Source organism: Fukomys damarensis, unplaced genomic scaffold (assembly GCF_012274545.1).
Source record: "Fukomys damarensis isolate Sample0158 unplaced genomic scaffold, DMR_v1.0_HiC HiC_scaffold_33, whole genome shotgun sequence".
In the NCBI taxonomy this organism is placed as follows: domain Eukaryota; kingdom Metazoa; phylum Chordata; class Mammalia; order Rodentia; family Bathyergidae; genus Fukomys; species Fukomys damarensis.
In genome coordinates, this window is record NW_022900945.1 from 33,260,745 (window position 1) to 33,286,607 (window position 25,863).

The 25,863-nt window shown below is 39.1% G+C and overlaps 1 protein-coding gene across 4 annotated transcripts in view; it reads left to right on the top strand.

Annotated features, from left to right (window-relative positions):
• Cdc14a (cell division cycle 14A) overlaps positions 1-25,863 on the top strand; it is a 154,311-nt gene that overhangs the window by 31,066 nt on the left and 97,382 nt on the right. For all 4 annotated transcript variants that reach the window (XM_010639075.2, XM_010639077.2, XM_010639074.2 and 1 more), the window contains one exon: positions 1,268-1,360. In XM_010639075.2, the coding sequence (XP_010637377.1) occupies positions 1,268-1,360 (93 nt within the window). The remainder of the gene's footprint in view (positions 1-1,267; positions 1,361-25,863) is intronic.

Sequence of the window (25,863 nt, forward strand, 5' to 3'; positions counted from 1 at the left end):
TTTTTTGGTCATTCAATTTTTTTTTTTTTTTTTTTTTTTTGGTACCAGGGATCGAACTCAGGTCCCTAAGCTTGCGAGGCAGGCGGTGGCACCACTGACCTAAATCCCTGGCCCAAATGCAAATTTTTAAAAGTCCAATGAAAAAGGGTACTATCATTTTCAGAGGATGTGAAGAATGCTTGGTTCTCAAAGAAGAGCCTGGAGGGGTATGAATGGTTCATAGCTGGGATAAGAGGCTATGTGGTTCCCTGTGAAAGCCAAAATGACAGCGTTTCCTTCTTAGAATAGATTTCAAAGTTTCTTTTCCATATAGAAAATAGCATGATAAAGTATTCTTTGTGGCTTGGGTTCAGAGTCACCTTTATGTGTCAGTATGAGTTACAGACAATATGAAAATGTGCCTATGTGTCTGTATTTTGAAAACTATTTGTCAGATACTATAATGGTTTTTGAACTGTTGAGGAACTGATTAGGTTTAATTGAGTTATATGAGTATTCTCATCATTCTAGATATATTTGAGGTTGAATAATAATTTTGTTTCATTAAGCAGATCCTTTCATTTGTTATGTATTTTTATTTTTATGCTTAGCATGCCTAAAACATACTATGATGATTACTTTGGGTTTAATTAAGTCCTTCAGCATGCAGCATATTGCCTGGCCTACAGCAAGTGCATAATAATTGTTTGAACCCATGAATTAATATATGGTGTTATATTAAGATACATGCTGATATTCTTTTGCTGGCTTATCTTTTCCTACTAACCCCTTATTTTCAGTTAATTAAAAGGGAATTATTACAACACATTCTAAAGAGAAAATATTAATATTGGGATTTAAATATTAAAATTTTTAGGCAATAGACGGGTCATTACATTCAAAAACAAATTGTAAAATATGAAAAGTACAGATAATTTTTCTTCTAGTGGAAGTGGTGTGTACAGAGTGAAAAAGACTGACTAGATTATTTATAAAAGATCAAGGATAAACCAGAAATGGTAGTGATTTTGTTATTTCCCACCATCTCAGTTTCTTTCCTGGAGATAAGGTTGTTTGTTATATTGCCAATTTTACATCATGATAGCAAAAAAGGGAGCTCATCACTCCAGCCTCCAAATGCCCATGTTCAGACACCAGAGAAGTTACAATTAAAAGTTAAGTTTTTCAGAGTATAACACATTTTGAAAGTCAAGAAATGATGATTATTTTCTGTATATTTTAATGTCATCTTTATAGTCATACTCTTTTTTTTATCCCCTCTTTATAGTCATACAGTTTATCAAGAAAGAAAATTGTGCATTATACCTGTTTTGACCAACGGAAAAGAGCAAACGCAGCATTTTTGATAGGTGCTTATGCTGTAAGTATTTTCTTCATGATTGTTTTTTATAATCAGGACAGTGGAATGCTCACACTTTCAATAAAATCCAGGCCGTTTTACCAGTGGGATTGTAAAAGGGGAGAGATTGTTTGCATCTTGGGAATTGGTCTGCCGTCAAAAGTGTGGACTAGTGCTGATGGGGAGTTTACTTGCTAGAGTTTATCTTCTAGTAGCTAGTAACAGAATATTGCAGCCACAATGTATGGCTTGCACTCCGTAGTTGTATGTTTTAATAAGAATAACTGGCAAGACCATTTTCTGGGGAAAAAATAATGTGGGTATGTATGTGAAGGGTAAGGATGGGTAAGAGAGAAAATAGACATGAGCAAAATACACACAGCAAAACACAAGAAAGTAATTTTTTTCAAAGAAAAAACAATTTACAGAAAACTTTTATTATCTGTTAAGTTTTTCCATTTTGGGGGAGAAGAAATCTGAGGTAGCTAAAGAACACTAGAATGCTGGTTTGTTGTTGTTGTTGTGGTGGTACCTGGGATCAAACTCAGGACCTCAGGACTTTGCACTTTCAAGGCAGGCACAGTGCCACTGAGCTAAATCCTTGGCCCCAAATACTGTTTTTTTTTTTTTTTTAAATCAATCCATTCATCTATACAAATGTTTGCAGTAAGAAACTGAAAAAAAATCATGCATATATTACAGTTTCCCATATAGACAACAACTTTGAAAAATAATCTTGAGTAGATTTTTTGTTCTCTGCAAATACAGAATTATTTTGAAGATCAAATATCCAATTACTTGTTCGATAGCTTCATATTATATATCTAGAATGATATCTCAAATTTACTGCTTTTTGTCCCTTTTCTCTGTAAATCTATTTGTTCCTCTAGTCACCTCCTGCCGACACGTCCAGTACACATGAGCTGCCGTTACTGACCTGCTAAATCAAAACCATAGGCGTCATTTTGGCTCTCTGTGTTCCCTCATCCACATTACACATATTGGTAACTTTGGTCAGCTGTCGGTGCACCACGCACATTGAAATGGACTACATCTTCCCATCAGTGGGTGTCAGCTGGACCAGTCATGGCTAACCTGCAGCGTGCGTGCTGTGGCCAGCTGTTATCATAGAAAGCTCTAAAAGGTTCTCATCACTGACCTACACCAAGACTCTGCTGTTTTTCATCTGAATTACCCCAACGACTTTATATTTTGTTTTCTGTTTTCCTTTTTACATTCTTGCTCCCCTTTAACTTTGTTGCCACATACATTGTCAGAGCGCTCTTAAAAATACAAATTAGAGCTGGGTGTGGCAATACATACCTGTAGTCCCAGCTTCTTGGGAGACTGAGATGAGAGGATCACTTGAGCCCTTGAGTTTGAGAACTCATCTCCAGAAAGGAAAACAAAAACAATAATGTATACGCAGATATATAAATTAAAACACCTGCCTCAAATCTGTGCACTGTTCGTGGAGTAAAATAGTTCTCTTCCTAATGCCATTGAGATTCTTTCCGGTCTGACTCTCTCTACCTCTGTGAACTCCTTTCTCAGGATGGTCCCATCATGCTGGCCCTCTGACCATGGAAATCTCTCATTTGTTTCCACCAGGAGGCCTTGGCATTTCTGGTCTCTCCCTGTGGAATGTTCTTTTCCAGTCCTTTGCATGTCTGGTTCCTGCTAACATTGCTGTCCCGGATTTTCACATTTTACTTTACTGTCTCCCATAGTTACCCACCAGCCCACTGCTGTTTTATTTTCTTTACAACATTGTGCAATTTGAAATTATTCTGCTTATGAATCTCTTTCCCGGACTATAGGGTAGGGACCTTATCTGTTTTTTTCTGTTGCTTTGTCTAGTGGTTGATAAAATATTTAACAAGAGGTTAGGCCCAGGCATTTACCTTTGAATTGGAAGCTTGCCATAAAGCTGGGGCAGTCTGGGAGGCATCTTGCTGTGCTCACCTGGTGCCATATGAAAGAGGGGGTACTGGGGGTAGCAGCTGTTTGCCAACTGCTCTGGAACTATGTCATTGCTTGAACACTGAGCATCAATGTTGGAACTCTGCTGGGCCCCTCACAGATGGCTCTATAAGTAACTACTATATGAATGAGTTGTGGGGTGATAAGATACAAGAGAAAGAAAGAAAGAAAATAGGAAGAAAGAAAGAAGAAAAGAAAAAGAAAGAGTGAAGGAAGTAGGTAATTCATAGACAACTCCTGAAAATTATCAAGTTAGACATGAAGTGTAAAACGGTTTCTTCTTCATTACCAGAAGAACATTTGTGGTGATGACTGAGCCAAAGCAAAGAATCTTAGATCAAAGGTTGTGTACCTGGTGTATAAAGTAATGCCACTACCTTGCTTTTTTAAAATTGCTTTTATCTTCCTAATTTTTATTGTGGCAAAATATGTACAATGGAAAATTTACTGTCTGAATTATTTCTAAGCATGTGATTGTTTAACTGTTAAGTTCAGTGGTATCAAGTACTTTCATACTGTCGTATACCTAGCACCATGTGTCACTTTTGAGCGTGACGCCTCGTGGTGTACACGATGTGCCTACGGAGTCAGGCTTTGCTTGTGGCTTCTCTGTCAAACCACAACAGTGTGCTGCTGAAGCTTTTGTGTTTCTGTTTCCTTAGCTCCAAGTGGAGAGAGTCGCTTTACACTTCTCTCCCAGAGTTGTGATGAGGATCAACAGGAAGTGGGAACAGGCCCTCATGTTCAGCTGGGAATCCACAGAGTAGGAATCCATGGGTGATCTTAAAGCCAGGATTGCTGGGGTGATGTGGTGATGCTTAAGGACCACAGGGAATTCCCAACTCGCAAATCCTCTCTTCACTTCCTAAACTCTGACATTGTGATCCTCAAGTGTGAGGACTGAAATTTTAAGAAGAGATCATTGTAAAGCTGGGCGTGGTGGTGCACCCCTGTAATTCCAGCACTCGGGAGGCTGAGGCAGGAGGATCGCTGTGAGTTCGAGACCAGCCTGGGCTACATAGTGAGTTCCAGGTCAGTCTCAACTACATAGTGAGACCCTGTCTCAAACCGCCTCCCCACCAAAAAGAAGAGATCATCTTTGCCAGAAAGATGTTTCCCTTCCAGAACAACACTTGTGCAATTTGTAGAGTTAGGGTACATGATGACATCTAAAATATTTCCATATGAGTTTGAAGAAGATGGCTTTAAAAATTACAAGTAGAAATGAATTAGATACTTACTTGCCACATGCTTTAAGGCAAATTTTCACTTTGTGTACCATAACATTTTTAGCTCACAGCCTGTAGTAGTCAGATCAAGGAGAATTTGGGTCCATTTGGATTCAGGCCAAACTAATTGAAGCAATGGAAAAATAATATGTATGAGCAAAATTTAAACTAAATGTGAGGTTGTTTAATTTAGAAAATCGGGTTCAGAGTTAAAGAGTTACGAGTGTTTTCAGGTGTGTGGAGGTTTAAATAGAGATGCTGTCTACATTATGTTTTCTTAACCCAATTGTTCCGCAAGTTTTCAGATTGCTGGTGAGAGCTCTACATTATCACCTGGGACGAGCCTGAACCTAGTGTCATGTCTGAAATGAAGACGAGAAGGCAGAGGTTCATGAACTTCCTAACCATGCCTGTATCTGCTTCTAATTTTGTAGACCCCATGTAAGGCCCGAATAGTTTTGTTCTACTACCATCTACACACTAGTAGCAAAGGTGCTGTTCTCCATCTGTAATGGTGGTGGAGAACAAGGACTCTGGCCTAGGTGCAGGCTTGGCTTCCAGTCCACCTTTAGTTGTATGTCTTGAGCAAGTTACTTCATTTTTTCAGATTTTTTTCTGATTTTTCTTCTTTAATGTGAGGATAATAATATCTTGGCTAACAGAGTTGTGATGAGGCCTGAGAGAGGTCATGTGTACAAAGGTAGCATTGGTGTGGGGTTGGGAGCACGTAGGAAAGCCTGGCGGCTCTGGGTGGGGAAGCTGTGTGGCCTTCTCAAGTTTTCTGAGCCGTGCTCCGACCTCCTATTATGTACCTGTTTTGTATTCAGACCTTTAGACTGCGCCTTGAAGATCTGAAGACCTGATGTCGGCTACCTGTCCCTTGTCCACTATCTTACCATCCCTCTCTTTTTACAGTGAAGCCCTTCCTTGGCTCAGTAATTCTCAAGGGCTTGTTAATCTGATTATTGCTTAGTAGAATTCCCTGGAAGGTGTGTAAGCTCCACCTTCCTGGAATATTTGTTTTTTTTGTTTGTTTGTTTGCTTGTTTTTTTTTTTGAGACAGGATCTCACTATGTAGTTCAGACTGACCTGGAGCTCACTATGTGGCCCAGGCTGGTCTCGAACTCACAGTGATTCTCCTGCCTCAGCCTCCCGAGTGCTAGGATTACAGGCGTGCGCCACCACACCTGGCAGGATGTTTGTGATACAGGAAGAAACTGAGCCAAATGAATTTCTCATTTGTGAGCTGTGTAGTCAGGTATTCATTAGTCAAGCAAATATTTGCAGCATTATTTACCTTCTATGAGCCCTGCATAGCCCTGTGATAGGCTTAAGGGACTATGAAAGGAAAAAAAAGGAAAAGAACAAAAAGACTGCCTAAGTTAACATGGGGGAACAGATGAGCAATAAGTAATTGTGGGAAGTGTGCAATAGGCTCCAAGTTTGGAAAGATGGAAATTCACTGAACACATTGTTTTTGAGCAGTTTCTACGTGGCAGCCATTGCTCTTGGAGTTGATGGTACCAAGGCGAATGACTCCTTGTCTTCTGTTCTAGGTGTTGGGGCCAGGGGTCAAACCTGGAGAGAGGGAAGAATTAGGTTGGCCAATCCTAAACCCAGTGGTTGTGGCGTAAATCTGTAATCCCAGAACTCTGAGAGGCTGAGGCAGGAAGATTGTGAAAGAAGATAGAATGGGAAGGGACTTCCACTTGAGGGAAAGAAAGATGCTATCATTCCTGTACCCTTTCTTCTGGGGTTCTTTCTCTGTTTTTGGCTGCTATGAAGTAAAAGTGCTTTGCTGTATCCAGTCCTTCCACCATGATGTACTGTGTTATCACTGGTGCGGACACAATGAAGCCAACCTAAGAACTGAATCCTCTGAAACTGTGAGCAAAGTAAAACATTTCTTCTTTCTCCTTAGGCGTTTTGGCACTGTAATGGAAAGCTGACTAACGCAATAGGTGTTCTTTAACATTTTTACATAGCAGTTGTTCACAAAATGGTAAGATCAGCAGAACTGTGTACTTTTTAGTATGAAAATAGCTACCCAGACATATGCATCCTAGTTTTAATTGAAATCATTGTATATTACACATAAGCATTCAATGTAGTCTTGAATTATTCCGTACTATCTTCACTGAATTGGGAGCTGTGCACTGTGGTGTCTTTAAATCCTCTGTGACAATATCTATGGTCTCTGTGACTTCTGATTTTGTAAATTATCCTGTTTATTCTTCACAATCATCCTACCTCTAGAGCACAGCCCTGATGGAGAAGATCAGAATGGACTTTAACAAGTGAATGGATGGCCCGGGACTTAGCTCAGTGGTTCTGCCACCTGCCTACCAAGCACAAGGTCCTGAGTTAGATCCCTGGTACAAAAACCAACCAATTAAACAAATAAGAAACAAGTGAATGGAACTAGGTTTTAAAGGGTTGCTGGTGTGGGCTAGGGGCTTATAGTTTTCCACTGGGTCATGAGTATGGTATTTTTTGAAACTTCTCCCCTATGAGAGGGAAACTTCTTCCATTTGAGACTTTTTTCCCCCCTATGGAGGATATGGATTGGTGATTATTTTTATCCTTGGAGACAGCCTCCTTACTGATAAGGATATCTTATTCCCTGTAATATTCAAGTCAGTTTGTAATAAACAGTGTTATGTGGAATCTTTAGTTTTATACACCTTTGTATATTGGGTATGAAACACCACAATTTTAGAATTTTAATTGGTGAAAAAGATACAGCATTGATGTACTGATCAGTTCTTTATTAGTGAGATTTATTACTCTTACTCTGTTTTATTTATAGTCTTGTTAACTTTTGAACACTTTGTATTTCTAAATTGTTTCCTGTATAGATTATTTAAATGTTGGAAAGCAGCTGTCAGTCTCTTCTCTTTAAAGGAAGAAGCCATTTCTTCATGTGTTGTTTTTATTAATAGTTGCAAACCAATAGAAGTCACATCCATTCGTCTAAAGGTTCTGTAAACAACTAGGACGTCCATTGATCTTAAGTTTTGTTGCTCACCAAACTTCTTATTAGTAAGTTCTTCTGTCTACAAAGGAGGTAGTTATTTGGAACTGCTGATAGTGGACCTATTGATTATTGAGCACTGAGCTGTCTGAATATACATAAAGTGTGTTAGAACAGCATTACTTAAAAGTGGTTCAAGTTTGTTTTCTTATTCTTTGACTCATGAGTCATCTGTAAATTGTGGTTTCAGAACTGCTGCGTATTATCATTAAGAGAGTAGAGATTAAACAAATGTCACTTGAAAATAGGTAAACGTATCGGGAAAAGTTGGTTCAAAATAATAAAAGCATTTATTAAAACAGTAGTAAAACAGATTTGTTATTAGAACAGTAATATAACAGATGTTAGCCATGGGTGTTTGGTCATCCTGTGGCTTCTTGGTGAATCTAACAGATAGCATTGTGCTTCTGCTCAGAGAATTTGTGGAGAGGAAGGGAGGGGTGGCACATGGCTAGGGCAGGGCAATTTCCTGTGTTCAGTTCCTTCCTTTTATAGAGTGACAGGCAAGAACTCTTTTGTGATATTGCCTGTAAATGGGTCGGTCTTTTATCCTTGTAGACTTGTGCTTTTTGGTGGCTTTAAAACAGGTCAGCCCCCACTAAAATCATACAAGATTTTCAGTGTCAGACTCTTTGAGATTGGGAGTTCCGTAGTGTTCTGCACATGGGTAGTGAAATACCATCTTTTAGTCATTTCTCTCTTTTTGCTTCTGCATCTCTCCCGTTGGCATCTGGATAATAAGCATTGTGTGTGCTCAATAGGCTCTCAAATTTATATAGATAGCTACACATAGCCATGCTGTATATTTAGTACCAGTGCACTGTGTGTGCTTATAGTAATTTACTCACACATTTCTGAATCCTAGTAGCCTTGGGATGGAAATAGGCTTTTTGTGAAAAAGCTTGTGTCATTTGCTTCATTTGATAATGATTTAAGAGGATGTACTCTTTTGGTACTCTAAATTATTCATGGACTTTTTTTTAGAAAAAGAACTTTGTCTTATTCTCCACAACAGCTGCAACATCTAGAGCAGTGTCTGACATACGCTAAGTGCTCAGTAAGTGTTTGCAGAACGAATGACTGAATACTTAATTGATAAGCCTCAGTTGGTTATCTCCCACAGTTTTGGGAATTTGAAATGGAGTTATTTAGAAGCTGGAATGCTTAAAGATAAATTATGAAGACAGTAGATGTAAACAGTAATAATCTTAGTGTTTTGATGCATTGATTTTTTTAAAAAAAGTCACTGAATATGTTGGTTACAGTGGTGCATGCCTGCAATTGCAGTGAGGTAGAGGCAGGAGGATCATAACTTTGAGGACAGCCTGGGCAACCTAGGGAGACTAGCTCAAAATAAAAAATAAAAAGGGTTAGGGGTATATCTCACTGCTTGCCTAGTGTGTACAAGGCCTGAGTTTGATCCCCAACATTGCAAAATACATAACAAGGATTTATATAGAACTAAAATAGGCTTAGTTGGATATATATGTGTGTGTGTGTGTGTGTGTGCGTGTGTGTGTGTATGTATGTATGTATATATATATGTATATATATATACACATATATTTGAAATTAGTATTATGAATAACAGTCTTAATTTTATGAATGATAGCATTGTTTCTGTTTTTCTCAATAGGTGAAAAATCCTTGTTTATATGAATAAATAGTTGCTTTCAAATGTCAATACATTTTTAACATCTGTCCTTGCAATCTTAGGGTAATTTTTCAGTAAGAAGTAACTCAATTCTCAAGAGAAGTAGCAGAATATTTTTAATCAAAGTTGAATCTTTGAAAATTTTTGCTATATGCATTCATTGTGGAAAAAAAATAGAAAAAGGCATTCAAAGCACTGACATTTTCCATTATAACAGTGTGACTTGAAATGTAGCTGCTGTGCCTGGATATGAGATCAAGTCCTCCGTCTGTCTACATATGCCTCACGTTATTTCTCTGAAGTAGGCCAATGCTCTTGAGTTTTAAACAGATATCTGGATGGAGCGGGCTTATACTTAGACACATCTCCAGCCAGTGCTACCAACTTTGTAATCAGTGAGGCATTTACAGTAGTTCTTTCTAGTTTATGCGAAATGAAGTTATTTGGTTGTCTAGTGATTATACTGGGTAAAATCTGGTACTGAATGTTTTTGTGTTTACTATTTTCTCTTAGTTTAAAAATGAACATATGTTCATTAAAAAAAAAAAATAGACTCACCTTTGCAGGCCCGCTGAAGAATGTCCAGAGGAAACTCATTAAGAAGAACCCTGCTCTAGCCTCATTCCCCTGTTTCAGGTGGGGACTCTAAGCCCCGAAAAGTCAAGTACATCATCCAAGGTTAAATCGAGGTAGGGATGAGAAAGACTGGAACCTAGATCCTTTGAGCTATATTCATTGAAAGCTGATTACTCGGCAGTGCTAGCCTGGTAGTAATATACTCTATCTAAGCCATAACAGTCTGCGGAAGATTGACGAAGCATCAAGAGTGGAAGGGAGAATTTCCAGGTAGTACTGCGCTGTATTATTGTAGTGTTTCAGACACACTAGTCGCAGTTTCTCTTCCAGGAAACATCTGAGCGTTGATTCTGTCTAATGGAGCCAGCAATCCAAATGCTTTTGTGTCCCACCGCTGCAATGGCAGCTCTTGGCGTGATTGCTTTTGTGATCCCCAGGAATGTCTCAGCATAGGTTTAAGTGTCGGGAGTGACAGGAGATGAGAGAAGGAGGAATGTCATGAGGTAGGTTAAGCCAGTATCACAGGATAGAGTTCTTCAAGATTTTTCTCCATAATCCACTGAAATACTTTTTATAGCACAGCTTAGTGTGCACACACACACACACACACACACACACACACACACACACCATTTGCATGGATAACTGAAGCCAAAGGTTCATGAGACAATTCTTACAATGAAGCATGCTGATGTTTTATTTTATTTTTTTGTGGGGTTTTTATTTTTGTACCAAGGATCGAACTTGTGTCCTTGCACTTTTGAGGCAGGCGGTGGAACCACTGAGGTAAATCCCCAGCCCTTGATGCTTTATTTTAAAAATACTGTCATTACTCACTAAATTGAGTTTGCTACTCACTAATGGATTGTGACCTGTGACCTGTGGTGTACGAAAAACACAGCCATTGGAGTGTCAATTTACTGTGCTTAGGTATTTACACATTTTATAGGGCATCGATTTCGGCACTGAATGCATAGGGACTAAGACCCATCTAGGTAAAACTAGAATTATTATTATTATTATTTTTTTTTTTTTTGGTGATACCAGTGAGGCAGGTGGCGGAACCACTGAGCTGAATCCCTGGCTAGGTTAACCTACAGTTAACATGATCAGTTTAAGAAAAACAAAACATGTTCTGAACTCCTCAGGGCTCCTGTTTTTCAATATTAAGATAAGAATCTGGCTCCGGATGATTTTTATTACATTGGTACCTGATTGTTAGGAAGTACTTCATTTAAGTACTCAAGTCTTAGTATTTATCTTTTCTTGTCTTGCTTTACCTCGAATCACTATGTTACTCTGAAACTTTTCTGCTGCTCTTCCCTTCTTTCTGGCAGCCAAACTGTCCATGTGTTCAGTTGGGGAAAACCTTGAATGAGCCAGGCCTGTGCTTGGGGCAGCACTGGATGCCCTGAGAAGCCAGCCTGGACCTGCCTTACTGGGTCTGTCTTGTTAGTGCTGCATTGAGCTCAATTTCTAGGTTTGTGCTAAGAGATTAGCTAATGCCCCATTCATTTCACAACATCTGATCTTACACTTTACATTTGCAAAGTGTTTTGGGCTGCATTTTTTTTTTCCAATCTGGTCTTGAACTCACTTTGTAGCCCAGGCTGGACATAAACTCGTGGCAACCTCCCTGCCTCAGCCTCCCAAGTGTGCCACTGTACCCAGCCAAGATTGTAGATTTTTTTTTTTTTTTTTTTTTTTTGGTACCAGGGATCAAACTTGGGCCTTGTGCTTGAAAGGCAGGCAGCAGAACCACTGAGCCAAATCCCCGGCCTGAGGAATGCACAATTTTAATCTATGATAGATTTGGTTTCAAGATTTTTTTGATTTGATATAGTGAGTGAAATTGTATCCTGTTCCCCATTTTGGAAATTGAATTAGTTCAGTAAAACCTTCTCTGGATATACTTTCTGAAATTTTAAATCAAGAGGGAGCTAACCGCAACTTCTGTGAAGGATTCTGTGTGTTCAGTTATTCTTAGGATCTTTTAGTGCTCAGAATATGCTTGCCATGCTAATAATCTTAGACCTTGTCCATAAAAATTACTGTGTTCTCACGGTAGTGCATGCTGCCCTGTAACCTTCCAAGTTTTCTTTCTCCTTGCTCATCTGCCTCGGCCTTGTTTCCCCTGTGCCTGTTGTCTCCAGCTCTCCCTTCCTCCTCCATCATGGCAAATGCTTGTAGGACCTGTGAGTTTTCATTAGAGAAGTCAGGGTTTTTGTTGATGAGGACCCAAAGGTTTAGTGTAGGGATATATTTAGGGGGATGTAGTTGTTGTGATGAATAAACAAAAGTAAATAGGAGGGTCAGGAAAATGTAACCTCCATCTCAAAGAAATAAAGAGTTGCTGCAGTACCTTATAGGATTATTTAATAGAAAGAAACGTTTGTGGTTCACAGTTTCAAATTAATAAGCAGACAGATAAGCCTTTTTATGTGAATATACGCACTGTAGGATGAGTCAGACTTACAGTTCTTTTGAGAGTGGAGGTGTGAGTCATTTAGTGGGCCTGCTTTGAGAAATTTCTTGTTTAATATAAAAGAAAAACCTTCTCAGATAAAGACTTCCTGATGTTTTCTCTCTGGTTTGTTTGTCTACTCCCTCCACTACCTCCAGCTCTTCACTTTGTCATTTCCTTACTACCTGACGCAGAACAAGGCTTGAATATAGCCTTTTCTCATCTTGTCTTACAATTAATTGTGCACACTGTAATCTACTACAGTGAGATCTTCAGGATTAACTTGCTTTAAATCTCTCCCCTACTAGAATGAGCTCCTTGAGTAAAGATGATTCCTACTCAAGTTTGTATCCCCAGTGCCCAGCATAGTGCCTGTCTCTGCTATTTTAATGAAAAAAGGAGTAAACAAGATAGGAAACCCCACTGAAGGAGATTCAGATTCCCAGTGGTGACTGATCTTTGTTCGCAGCACATAAGATATGATGCAGATGGGCTCCAAGGTCAGGGTCTTTATCATACTATGATAATCTCCACCTTATTCATGATTTCACTTTCTGTATTTGCAGTTGTGCATGGTCTGAAAAGTTTAAATGGAAAATCTTAGAAATAATTCATAAGCTTTAAATTGTGTGCCATTCTGAGTAGTGTCATGAAATCTTACACTGTATGTCTCCATCCCATTAGAGATGTGAATTGTCTCTTTGTCTGGTGTATCCACACTGTATATGCTACCTGCCTGCTAGTCACTCCTTAGCTATCTTGGTTATCAGATCTGCTGTGGCTGTGTCGCAGTGCTTCTGTTCAGGTCAAGTAATGCTGCGTCACAATTTCTATGTCACTCACCTCATTTCACCTTATTACATAGGCCCCATGTATCACTTCATCATAATAAGAGTGAGCACAATATGATAAAATATTTTAAAGGAGACTGTATTCACACAACTCAATACAGTATATTGAAATGATTGTTCTATTCAGTTTTTGTTGTTAATCTCTTACTGTGTCTAATTTCTGTCTTAGATATGTACAGGAAAAATTACAGTATATGCAGCATTCACTGCTATCTTTGGTTTCAGCATCTCCTGGGGTCATGGAACATATGTCCTGTGGATAGGAAGTCACCGTTGTACTCTTATCCCAAGGTTTTGCCCTTGGCTATTGTCATCAAGGTCCTGGTTCTGGTATTTTAAGTTTGAAATCAAGAGCTTGTTAAAACATATGGGAATAGACCCATGCTATATGCAGAACTGAAGAACACAATAGCATTATAGGATGTCTGTCTTAGAATTGAGGAAACCTTAAATCCTTTTAGTTTCAATGTGGTAAAATATTTGTTTCCTTCAAAAATGTGTGAAATTTTGAGAAAAGTAATAGGACCTACAAGTGAGTTGCACTTTTGGAGGCAAACAACATATTTTATATGGAGCCATTTTTTAGGTTTTATTTTTTTCCTAGAGACACATCTGTGAAATAAAGTGCAAAAAGTGACAAAATGGGGTTAATGTTTGAAAACAATGTCTAAAATCATTTTGTTTTCTTGTCTCCAAGTAAGATGTACAAACTAAAAAAAAAATTCTTTCAAGTAATATCCTGGCATTGGCCTGGCATATAGTTTTAAAAAAATAAATCAGATATTAGATTTTCTATGTACGAACTGATGAAAATGTTACTTCTGAATTCAAAGAAGAAGAAATCAGATTTAAGTTATTGATTAAGATTTTACAATGCAAATTTTTGAGGTTTCTACTGAATGTGGACCACAGGATTCCTTCTGTTAATTCTTATTTTACTTTCTTTTCCACACCCCTTTTTAAAGGAATTTCAGTTGACCAAGACTTCAGGTTCAATAGGAAGCCATCTGACTTTCCCTCATCTGCTGTGTCAACCCTGGGGCTCACTTCCCCCTGTAGAATCGCTCAGTCTTAGACAGTGGCTCTGCACCCTGATACGAAAACTCACTAAGGCCTCTCCCTGCCCTGACCGCCCAGCTGTGCTTCTCCCATCCCCATCTTCACTGTACAGTTCCAGGAGCTCAGAGAATGTCACAGACTTGGCACAGGAGGCAGAACTGGGAGGGCCAAGAGCCCCTAGGGTCGTTGGAGGCTGCAGTTTGCTTAGACACCCAGGGTCCTGGTGAAATAGCCAGTTACCTCTTTTCTCTTCTGTCACTCCTCCTTATCTCTCTACCTCTTCCTCTCCATTTATTTTTTCCCTACCACTTCCACCTCTTTATACTTCCTCTGTCCTGGCCACTTCTCTCCTATTCCTTTGTTTCCCTTTATCTCCCCCCCCCATTTTAAAATTGGATAATATATAAAATAGCATTACTGTAATAAGTGGAGTTTTTGGGTAGATTGTAACAGAAACTTTTTTACTTACTTAAACTTAAAATGTGATAATGATTTTCCTATTAGCTCCATCAAAAGGAGGAAACAGAGTTCTGCTATTAGTTTCTCTATTGAATAAAACTACTTATTTTTTTTTAATTTTATTGAGTTTATTGGTACATTTTAGGGATACAGTACAGTTACATTCATTGTTGGGATCTTGTACCTCTACATGACAAGTCTTGATTCTCATTTTTTCCCCTTACCTCTGCCCTCCCCTCCCCCCCCTCCTCTCCCCATCTACAAACACTTTATTTTCATCTTTTCATTCTCTCACATTTTTTTCTTTTCCCTTTTTGTTCTTCCCCGGGACACTGTCTTTCCCTCTCCCTTCTGTCTAATTGATTTGTTTGTTCTTTCACTGAGCAAATATTTGCTGAGCACCTGTGTCAGATACCCTTCTGGGCTCCAAGGGTATAGCAACAAACAAGAGAGGGGACGTCCCTGTCCTCACAGAGCTTATTTTTTACTGGGAGAAACAAACAAATCAACGGTCATTGTCGATGGCTATGTGGCAGTGTACTGGTGACTGGTTATCGAAGTTCAAGGAAGCCCTCTTTGCACTTTGGATAGGATGGTAAAGAACAAGCATGCTGTAGGCAGAGGGAACGGCATGTGGGAGTGCTTTAGGGTGGGAATGAGCGAGTGACTGGGGAGCCAAGGCACAGCCCAGGTAGCTGGAGCACAGAGCCAGGAGGGCAGCACAGGGGAGCAGGTCTGAGGTCTCTGTCAGGCTGGAAGGTGAGAGCAGTTGGCTTTTATTTTTTTATGGCATCAGAAGCTGTGAGAGAGTAGAGATGATTTGATTTGTCTGTAGGCAGACTTTTCAAACTCACCACTTAGATCTCTGCTTGAAGCTTTCCCATGATTCAGTTAATTTTCGCACACAACTGGTTTGATTATTTACATTTCTGCTTTCCCTGTCTCCCTCATTGATATCCCTGCAATATGACTTGGTGCCTACAACTTGACACATGTACAAAGAGGTGGATTTGATACTTGGGTTGTAAAAAACACTAACAAAGCCTATCAGTATTTTCTTGAGACTTTAAGAGTGTAGACCTATCTCTTGTAGTTTGGTGATAAAATTTAGTCATTTTTCCCTCTGACTTATTTAAGGATGGTACTTACAACGGTGCTCCCCAACCTTAATATATCAGAAATACCCATAGGTCAGACCTTACATTTGGTGAACTAGAACCTCAAGAAGAATATGTCAGGATATCTATGTCTTAAAACAGCTATATATAATATATATATATCTCCTTAAAGTTGGGATGCCCTAGATTGGATGATTACAAATATCAAAAGGGTGCTCCATGAGCTTAGGAACATATCTGCCTTGTTTTTGGTAATTATCTGTGGTGCCTGATAGCAATAACTCTTTCCTGAATGAAGAAATGAATTATCTGTATGTAGAAATAAGGAGAATTTTCTGCCTATCTCCTCCTTTTCCTTTCTCCTTCCCCTCCTCATTTTCCTTACTACCACATAGATCTGCAGTGTAAGTCTTGTTGCTGATCAAAAGATTCCCGTGACAAATGGCTGCCCAGGGTGAAAGGGGGATGTTTTCTGGTAGAAGTGAGGTGTTCTCATAGTGATGAGCTGGAGGAGGGAAATTCCTAGTAGCCACAGGGTAGGTGGGTGGACTTTGTGTAATTACTGTGCATTGGGAATGTGTGCAGGGGATCCTTGGTCGGGTTAGATGACTTTTACCTAACTTGACATTGCCCTCATGTGCGTTCAGTTCTGTTTGTGGAAATCAGAGAGCTAAGGTATTCAGGGAACACGGTTACTGAAAGACTGCCCATTTAAGAATGATTACTTCTATTATCTTCTTGAAGGGCAGTCCTGTCATATGGCGTATGTTTGAACAGTTCAGGCTAATGTGCAGAAAAATTGCCACAGAATCCTTTCTGCAAACTTAACTGTTGGGCAGAGCTCTTGTTTCCTCTGGATTCTCTAAGCAACAACTCTTTGTTAAATGCTGAAAGAGAACAGCCAGTTCCTTGTTTGTGCTCATTGTTAGTTTTCTGCTCTTGAATAAGTTCGGAGAATAGTGGCTTAGGAGTTACTGTGAGATTCCAGACCTGAGACTTAGTTCACATAATTGTGGCTTCTTAGCAGTTTGCATAACATTTTCTCTACAAATTTCTTAAAATTTGAAAAAGAAGAATATAAATATATCTGAAAAAGCCCAGCCTGGGTAACTTAGTGACTTCATACGACCACACCTCAAAAAAAATGAAAAAGTTCAGTGATATACAGCTCAGTGGGAAGGTCCTGGGCTTCATTCCCCAGTACTGCCAAGCAACAGCAGAAACCTCAGGTATATGCTCTGTTACTGGAATTAACATGTTGGATTCTTTGGTGTACCTCTACCTCTCTTTCTGGGAGATCAGGGGTTGGCATAAATTGATAAATTGCCACCAGTTGATGGGAAACAACCTCCTTTAGTTGGCTTGTGTTCCTCTCTGGTAGCCTTCCTCTTGTGTTTTTCTGGAAAGGTTTTTACCACCTTTCCTTACCAATACTTTTCTCCAGTTATAACAAGATAATCTTTGTCCGCTCCTATTTGCTTCAGTAAGGAAAGTTATGTATTTTGAAATAGCATTGGCTATAATAAAGTACCAGTCAAAATGTATGGAATAATTCAGGGTTTAATTTAGAAAAACTGTTTAAAAACATTGAAAAACGAATCATTTCCTCGTGTAGCTACCTGAGGTATTATCACTGAGGGGAGAGACTATAAAAAGCCATTATGTTTCTTTAATTATTTTAGGGTTTGCATTTAGTTTTCACAGTAATATTTTCTATCACACTTTATTTTAGTTTAGTGATAATACAAAACATAGTGTCATTTTTGGACTAGTCTAGGAACCTAACAATTTTCAACTTTTATCTTTGGTAAAGTATTTGCAGAATTTGAAATATTAGCCTTTCCAAATAAACTTCTGGACCATCATTCATTTGCAAATTAAGAACTTTCCATAATTGATCATGGATGTTAAGAGGATTTAAACATTAAATCGTAATCTATTACAGTGGGCCTTCTAAACTTGATCAGATTCAGTCATTGGTTTAAAGAACATACTTTCATACCTTTTTCACTTTCTTCAATTGAAAGATTTTATGAAGTAAAACTCATAAAGATACACAGAAGTAAGTAGTGAAACTCAGCACCGGGAGTTTTTAGCACGAAACCTGAGAGTATGTATTATTCTAGTGATTTTCTGGAGTGATTCTGTTCTTGTGTTTTATGCAAAGATTTTTCTGCTGCTGAATGATGTCTGCTGTGTGGACTTACGTCTGCCTGTATGTGATGGCAGCGTAGCCTTGTGCTGGCTTGAGTAAGATTTAGGGACTCAGATCTTCTTGGTACTAAACATTTTCTCCTTTTCCCCTTTAGCAGGTCCCAGTAGCCTGCTGTGTGCTGAGATCCTTGCCTTGGTGCTGGCTTGGTTTGCTAGTGAAGGGTTGGACTCACTCGGTGTGACGTCACAGCTCATTATGTCTGTGTTGTAACATGAACTTGTCTCAGGCAGAAGAAGATCCTGGTGTCACTGAGACAGTGCATGGAGACACAAGGGGTGTGTTTGTCCTGTCAGTTTTGGGAAGACATCTTTTCAGGCTGATTACAAAAATTCTGGTTCCCATCAAATTAAATTGGAAGACACACACATGGCTGATGTTGTCTACAGTTCCCCTAAATTGCCCATCAAAGAGCTCCCACTGGTTTTACTCTAATTACACTCAGGAGAGAGGGGCAGAGGGAGTGTTTCTATTCCAAACAAATTCTCAGATGAATACAGTAGTCTGCTGCTTGCTGTCTGTATATCAAATCCCAACTTCATGTTTAAATACAAAGAGGTGCTACACAGGAGTGTTTCAGAGAAAATATTACCTCAGAAAGCACAGTCATTTTGAGGCCTTGCTCTCTGAAGGATGCCAGATTTTTAGGGTAGAGATAAGTGATGGTGTTCAAGGCCTGATGCTGGATTCTTCCTCATTCTATAATTAACCTGGCCTCCACATTTGTTAAACAGATATATCATCTTATACTTTGCTGGCCTCATAATCTGCAATTTATAACAGACGTGAAGAATAGGAAGAATGATTTATTTTTTATAATGTATTTAACCAGAGTTTGCAGGAAAAAAGATTCATTCATTCTTATTCTGTTTTAGACTATGAAGCATGATAGATTTAAAATAGACTAACTAAAATACAAGTTGTCTTAAAAATATAGTTGCATTTTTGGTTTGTAACCAGACTTACGTACCTAATTTGTAAGCGAAGTTTCAACACTACTTCTGTTTCTGTAAGCAGAACAAAAGTAGAATCTTTTTTTTTTTTTGAGACAGAGTCTCACTATGTAGTTGAGACTGACCTGAAACTCACTATGTAGCCCAGGCTGGTCTTGAACTCACAGCGATCCTCCTGCCTCAGCCTCCCAAGTGCTGGGATTACAGGTGTGCACCACTAAGCCCAGCTAGAATCATGTTTATATTTCAGAAATGTATGACTTATTCTTATTTAAAAATTATAAATCTGGATGCCAATTTTTTTAGTTACTGAATATAATGGGAGGAAATGATTAAGAGAAAAATTTTATTAAACACAGTAAAATTAAACATTTTATTTGTACTTGTGTATAACAATAATGGCTTATGCTGCCTTCAGGAAAAAGCAGTTTATAAATTAAGTGCCCTGACATTTAAGAGGCCTGAGAACCAAGCCTTTGGAGCCTGAGAAGAAACTTTGAAAGTTGTTTCAGCCCTTTGCAGTTTCTTGCCTCACACATTTTTTTTTTCATGAACTTGTGTGTTCATTCTTTGCAGGCAACTGGCAGTTGCTTTCCTCTTCGACCTGGGGAGAACCTTCCTCTTCAATCTTATTCTTTTGTTCAGAAGTTCAAATATTTAAAAAGATGAGTTTAATTCCAGCAATGGCAGCTCTTTACTCTTTATTTACTTTGTTGAAGAGAGAGGTGGGCCAGCTCTGGAATCTTCTGATATTTTGATAGTAGATTTGATCAAGCAGTGACCAATGGCATTTACTTTATAGTTGCTGATTCTAAGGCACCAGGGGACTTTGGAGCTGTTTGAAGAGGCAAAACTGAGACTAAGATCACCATCTGTGTTTTAAAATGAGAGGGTTTTCCTAATTGGTAATCTCTCTGTCATAATTTTGCTCTGTAGCCATCACTGGCTAGCATAGGTCCTTGCATTAGTGGTAAAAGAAATTAAACCTGAGGTAACCAGCAGGAATTTACAGGTATAAGTTTTAACAGAAAAGTGAGAACATGGTAAAGGACTTCATCTTGAGGAGCTGGAAACTAAAGGGAGCACAGCCCTGTTAAAGATCAAGCTGTCTGCTTCATAGAGGAAAGCAAGAAAATAAGGAAGGGACTTCAGCTTGATGAACCGAAGAAAGCACAGGTCTGATGTAGAAGATCAGACTGGCTCATTCGCAGAAGAACCACGCCAGGTTTTATGGATTTGCTAGGGTGGCCTAGAATCTGGATGCTCATTTTCTCATTCTGGTTTTGTAAGGTGGCTCCTGAGGGAGAAGTGCTTATTACTTCCATGAGGAGGCAACTGGTCTTCCTGGGATGGTTGTTTCTGCTTGGGGCAGTGTCATTTGTCAGGGTGGATGGTGGGGGAGACTGCTGGAATTCAAGGTGACCTAAGTTTAGGGCAGTGGAGGTCTCTGGGCACAGTTCAATGTCCCTGCAAATGTCTTGTCTTAATATCCTCAATCTTGAAGAGGGATGAGTTAGATTGTATAAATTAGGGATTTGGCTCAAAGTTTTACAAAATGGTCAACCTTTGTTTTAGTTATAGTGACCTATTATTGGTTGTCTGTAGGCCCAAGTGAAGAGTCGCAGTTTTTTCTTTTTAAGCAAAAACCACTTTTGAATCCCTGGTTGCTTCAGAGGAAAACACAAATCATAGTTTTAATGAGTTAGAAGTTAAGGGCATGGGCCTGGGATTTAGCTTAGTGGTACCACTGCCTGCCTCACAAGCTCAAGGTCTGGAGTTTGATCCCCTGTACAAAAAAAAAAAAAAAAAAAGTTAAGGGCTTAGAAATTAATTTGTCCTTTTCCCTATGGTCTCTCATTGTGTCATAGCAATCGCGAGAGACAGTTGCAGCCTCATGCTTTAATGTCTGTGTACATAGGCAAGCTTTAGGTATAAGAAATATGTAGATTCAGATCCGCATAGTTTTGAGTGTGAAGAAGAGGAAAAAACCACATTAGGATCAAAGCTTATCTACTTTCTGCGTTCCCTTGCTGTTGAAGAGCTAGGCTGGATATAGTTCTTTGTACTTTAGAAATATTATTAATTCATTTAATCTTTCCAAGAAACATCCTTGCAACGTAGTTTACAATTATATTCTTACTTCACACACAAGGAAACAGAAGCACAGAAACTACTGTGATTCTGCTCAGGGGAAAGAGCCTGGCACTTGAACCCAGGCAGATTGGCTGTGGAGCCGAGTACCCAACCTCCACATTCTGTCACCTTACTCTCCAAATGGAGGACGGTTGTTCCCGTGACAATATTTTCTCCTTCTTACAGAAAATGCCTTCCTTCTCGCTGCTATTTGTGCAGCCATCAAACAGTTTTCAAGCATGTGCTCTGTGCCAGGCACAGTGTTGAGTTCTGCAGATCCAGCAGCATCTAAACCAAGTAGCTACGGAGACAACTGCAGGCAGAATTTGAGGGAGAAGGGCCGAGAGCTTTGAGAACATAGAACAGAGGCCAATGTCACCAGGTTGCTAAGGAAGCCAGTCCCGCATCACAGCCCCGGCTTTCGAGGCAGCCCAGGGTGTAGGGGAGGAGGTGGCCATCTAGATGCCACCATGATGCAAGGCAGCCTCAGGCCCAGCCTGGTCCCTTGATGTCTCCTTCCCCTTTGGAGCTCTTGCTGCCAGTGTCTTTAAGTTCCTTAATTAGGCTGAATTATAGGGACATTCAGTTCTCCTTGTGTCATCTTGTGTCTTCAAGTTCCTGTGAAAATTGTAAGCATTCAGCAAACCAAGTGCATGCTGATTGCATCATCTTCAGTGAACTGTGCTCTGTCCTACTCCTGCCTCCTGCCTCTTATCGGGTGTTGGGTGTGGGCAGCCTCAGAACAGACCTGAGGGCCGTGGGAGAGTGAACATGCGGATCGGGGAATGTGCCTTGACTCTAAAATACTTTCTATTAGGAAATAAACATCATATGAGCCAGACCTTTTCTTTTTAATCAGCCTCTTTATTGTATTCTCTTTTAGCACATCATTAGAGAACCGACCCTCCTGAGTTTGATGCTCTCCTACATTTGGTCACAGAAAGTTAATGTTATCAGCTCCCTTGGGCATTGGCACTGAAGATACAGTGACAGTTAAAAAAAATCTCATTCTCTAGTTATTAAGCAGAATTAATCTCTGGAGTGGACATACTCTTAGTATATAAGTTTAAAGCAGTCATTTACAGAGGGTCTATCTGACAGATATCATTGGAACACTTAGAAAAGTATAGAAGATTTGGTTCCTGACTCCAGGAGCTTTCTGCTTAAATATAATGGACAATAGCCTCAACCGAGCTGAAGGTGCATCATGCAGTGGTTAAGAGAATCTCTGATGGCACCAAACTGCCTGACTGCTGTGCCCAGCTGCGCGACCTTCATCGAGCAGCTGATCCTCAGGGTGGTGGTGAGGGTTAATGGGTAAAATGCTGCATATAGTGCCTGGCACCTAATATTTGTCTTTCTGTTTTTATTATTGTTACTCTGACAATCGAGTGTCATGTTCTGGGGTCTGGGGAGTAGGGGAAGGGTACTGACCTGGAAGAACAGGAAGGTATCACAGAAGCAGTGGTCACTGAGGTAGTGAACTGGCTGGTAAAAATCAAAGCTAGCGAGGTAACTAATGAAATGGGAAGAATGTTTGTTAATAGGCAGAGGTGGTAAGCACAGTAGCCCATGAAAAGGCCTCAGATACCAGAAGGTACCGAGTGTGCTTGGGTGAGGGAGAAGCACTGACTAGCAGGGAGGGTTCGTTTAAGGGTCAGTCCAGACTCACTGCTCTGTAGCATGGGTCATATTTCGGTGAAAGGCTGGCAGGCTGGACTGGGCTTTTTGAGCAGGACTGAGGCTTGGGAACCTTCCTTCAGAATTACATTCCTGTCTTGGTGTCCTCAGGAAATTAACTCAGGACTCCTTCTCCCTTGGATACTAAAAATCTTTGGATGCTCAAGTCCCTTTTATGAATTGGTTATACTTGCATATAACCAAGGCGAATATTCTTGCATGTTTAAAGCATCTCTAGACTAGATGTACTACTTAATATAATGGAAATACTATATAGTTGTTATACTGCATTGTTTTTAAATTTAAATTTTTTATTGTTCTACTGTATTATTATTGTTCCCAAATATTTTTGATCTGCTGTTGATTGAATCCTAGGGTCTGGCACCCAAGTATGCAGAATGTGGAATGTTCTGTGGTGGACAGGACAGGTGGAGGGAGAGAGAAATGGTGTTAGTTCTACCGTGTGGAGACAGGGGTTTGAAATACAGTGTAGATGACATTCATGAAGGAAAGGTCAAGTGTAGATTCCCCGAGGAGCTCAGGAAACTTAAGATTCAGGGCCCTCACCTGCTCAGGTCCTCTTCTCAAGGCCGTCGCAGGTTCTCTGGAGGTGGTGTTTCTGTAGAATTTGAAAAGATATTTCTGTCCTCCTTTTGTCCACAAACGATGTGTTCCAGACCCCTAACCTGGGTCCTCCCCTGTAGTGGAGTCTGTGAAGAAAGAATCTGTCTGGGTATTGATTTGATAAAGATGGGGTAATGAGGGAGAGGCTAGAGCAAAGGTGCTGGAATGGCCACTAATTAATGGGCTAGAACCCAAGGCACAGTGCGTGGTGACAAGTTGGTAATGCCCACTTTTAGTAGTATTCTGTGTATGCAAAACCTAGTCTGAAAGTTTTAGAGAAAATTTCTCCTTAGGTATGTCTTCCATATTTGGTAAATCTTAATTCTTCGAGGCTGCTTTCAAGTTGTAACATCTGTTTTCCAGAAAACCTCTGTTTGGAAGAAATGTAATTGATTCAGCAATGGTTGGAATGTTAATTTTGAGCTGTCATGTCAGTGTTGAAGTGGCATTCCCTAACCAGGAAAGACTGTTCTCAGCATTTATTTCTTTTTTAAACAAATAAAACATTAACCAAATAACAGGAAATCAACTGCCCAAATTGAAGAATCCGCTCTCAGAAAGCCAAGTTAAATCGTCAAGAGTATTTTTACCCCCCAGATTGCAAAATATGATTGTAAATAACATAGGGGCAAAATTTTCTTTCTAAAATATATTTAGGGTATGTGTTTGTATGTATTTGTGTTGTACTTTGTGCTAAAACTTTTTTTTTTTTTTTTTTTTTGTGAGGAAACAACAGCTCCTAAAAACAAAGCTAAAAAAGTTGGAGGCAAATGTGTCCAGGGAGAGACCATTAGCAAATTCATGACTCAGAGTCTGATGTAGACTTCTATAATAAGCCATTTGTTGTTTTAAGAATCACAGTGTATGTATCAGATTATCTGAGTACTAAAATATAGTTGTAAATTTGAAGATGCTTGTGAAGATCACACACACACACACACACACACACATTTTTTGTACCCCTTAAGGATATAGTAACCATAGGATTCAGTTAAAAAAGATTTAGAACTATTTGTAGATAAATTCTATGAGGATTTTATTTAATCTCTCAGGGTGTAGTATTTCTCTTTAAAAGTGGTACAAATTTGTACTTGATACATTGTCAGTGTGTGGTATATACACAAATAATTTAAATTTTAAGTGTTATGTATTTAATATTAATTTATGTAGAGATTCAATGGCAGGTTTTCCACTTACAGCAATAGTGTAAAACATTTCACATCAAACTGATTAAAGCTAGAAGACTATGACTACTTAAAAGAAGTGGTGATTGCTGGTGATAGGTATGGCAGAAGTTGGGAAAGTTGGTATATAATTAAAATCTGAGCAACACTGGCTTATTAGTAAACAATCGTGATGGCTTGTTGTACTCTAGTTTTTCTATGTTGTGAAGAACCTCATATCTACTGACAATTTATATGTGTTAGAATTGTGGCTCTTCAGAATCATGTGTTTAAGAAACAGAATTGGTACTGGTGTCAAAGTCAATTAAGCAGGAAGAAAAATCACCTTAATTGGTTGACTCATACTCAGTTAAAAATAAGAAAGTATATGTTAAAATGTTATTTTATCGAGGAGGTTTCTAGAACTTCCTGGCAAGGGTAGGACAGTTGTATAAAAGGGACCCATGCACTACTCAGTTGTACATCCAAATGGCTTTTGTCAAGTTGCATCAATCAAAATTTGGGAATATTCTCTCCTTTATATTTATATATAATTGGAAGTGAGGAGAGTAGACAGTAATTTATTTTTTCCTTTCAGAAGTAGAAAAAAATAATCAGAATTTACCAGATGATATGAAATTAGTTTTTTATTCCCAGAAAATATTTTTGGAAATATTAGTATTCTAATATTTCTGGCACTAGGAAGCCAAAGCCAGGAGGATTGCTAGTTCAAGTCCAACCTGGGCAACTAGCAGTTTAGTGAGACCCAGTGTCAAAGATAAAAAACAGAAAAGGGGCTGAGGATATAGCTCAGTGTGAAAGTCCTGAGTTCAATCCCTAGTACTAAAAAAATAAAAAATCTGGTAACAAAGTTTGGGCCATTACAGATTTTATTGTAAGAAGAAAGTGTGCTTTTAGCATTTTGTAATTGATTTAGTTACTTCATGTCTAAAAAGTACATTTGTACATGTCTATACAAAATAGTGACAGCACAGAATACAGCACAGAGCAAGAAGCTTGCCTTTTTTTCTTTCAATCCTTCACCAGCCTAATTCCTCAGGTAATACTGTTAATAATTTGAAATTGCCTAATTTTAAAAAATAAAGTATAATGGCATTTAAGAATTTGGAAGAGTCCTTTTTCTCTCCAGATTTTTGGAGTCAGATCTGTATTCAAATTCTTCACCATCATGGAACAGCAAGTGAATTTGGAAAGTTCCTTACATTTCTGAGGTTTAGATTCCTTGAGAGCAAGTCTTGGTAGATGTTACTTTCCTTCTGCGATTCAATCAGACCTACTCTCTCTCTCTCTCTCTCTCTCTCTCTCTGTCTC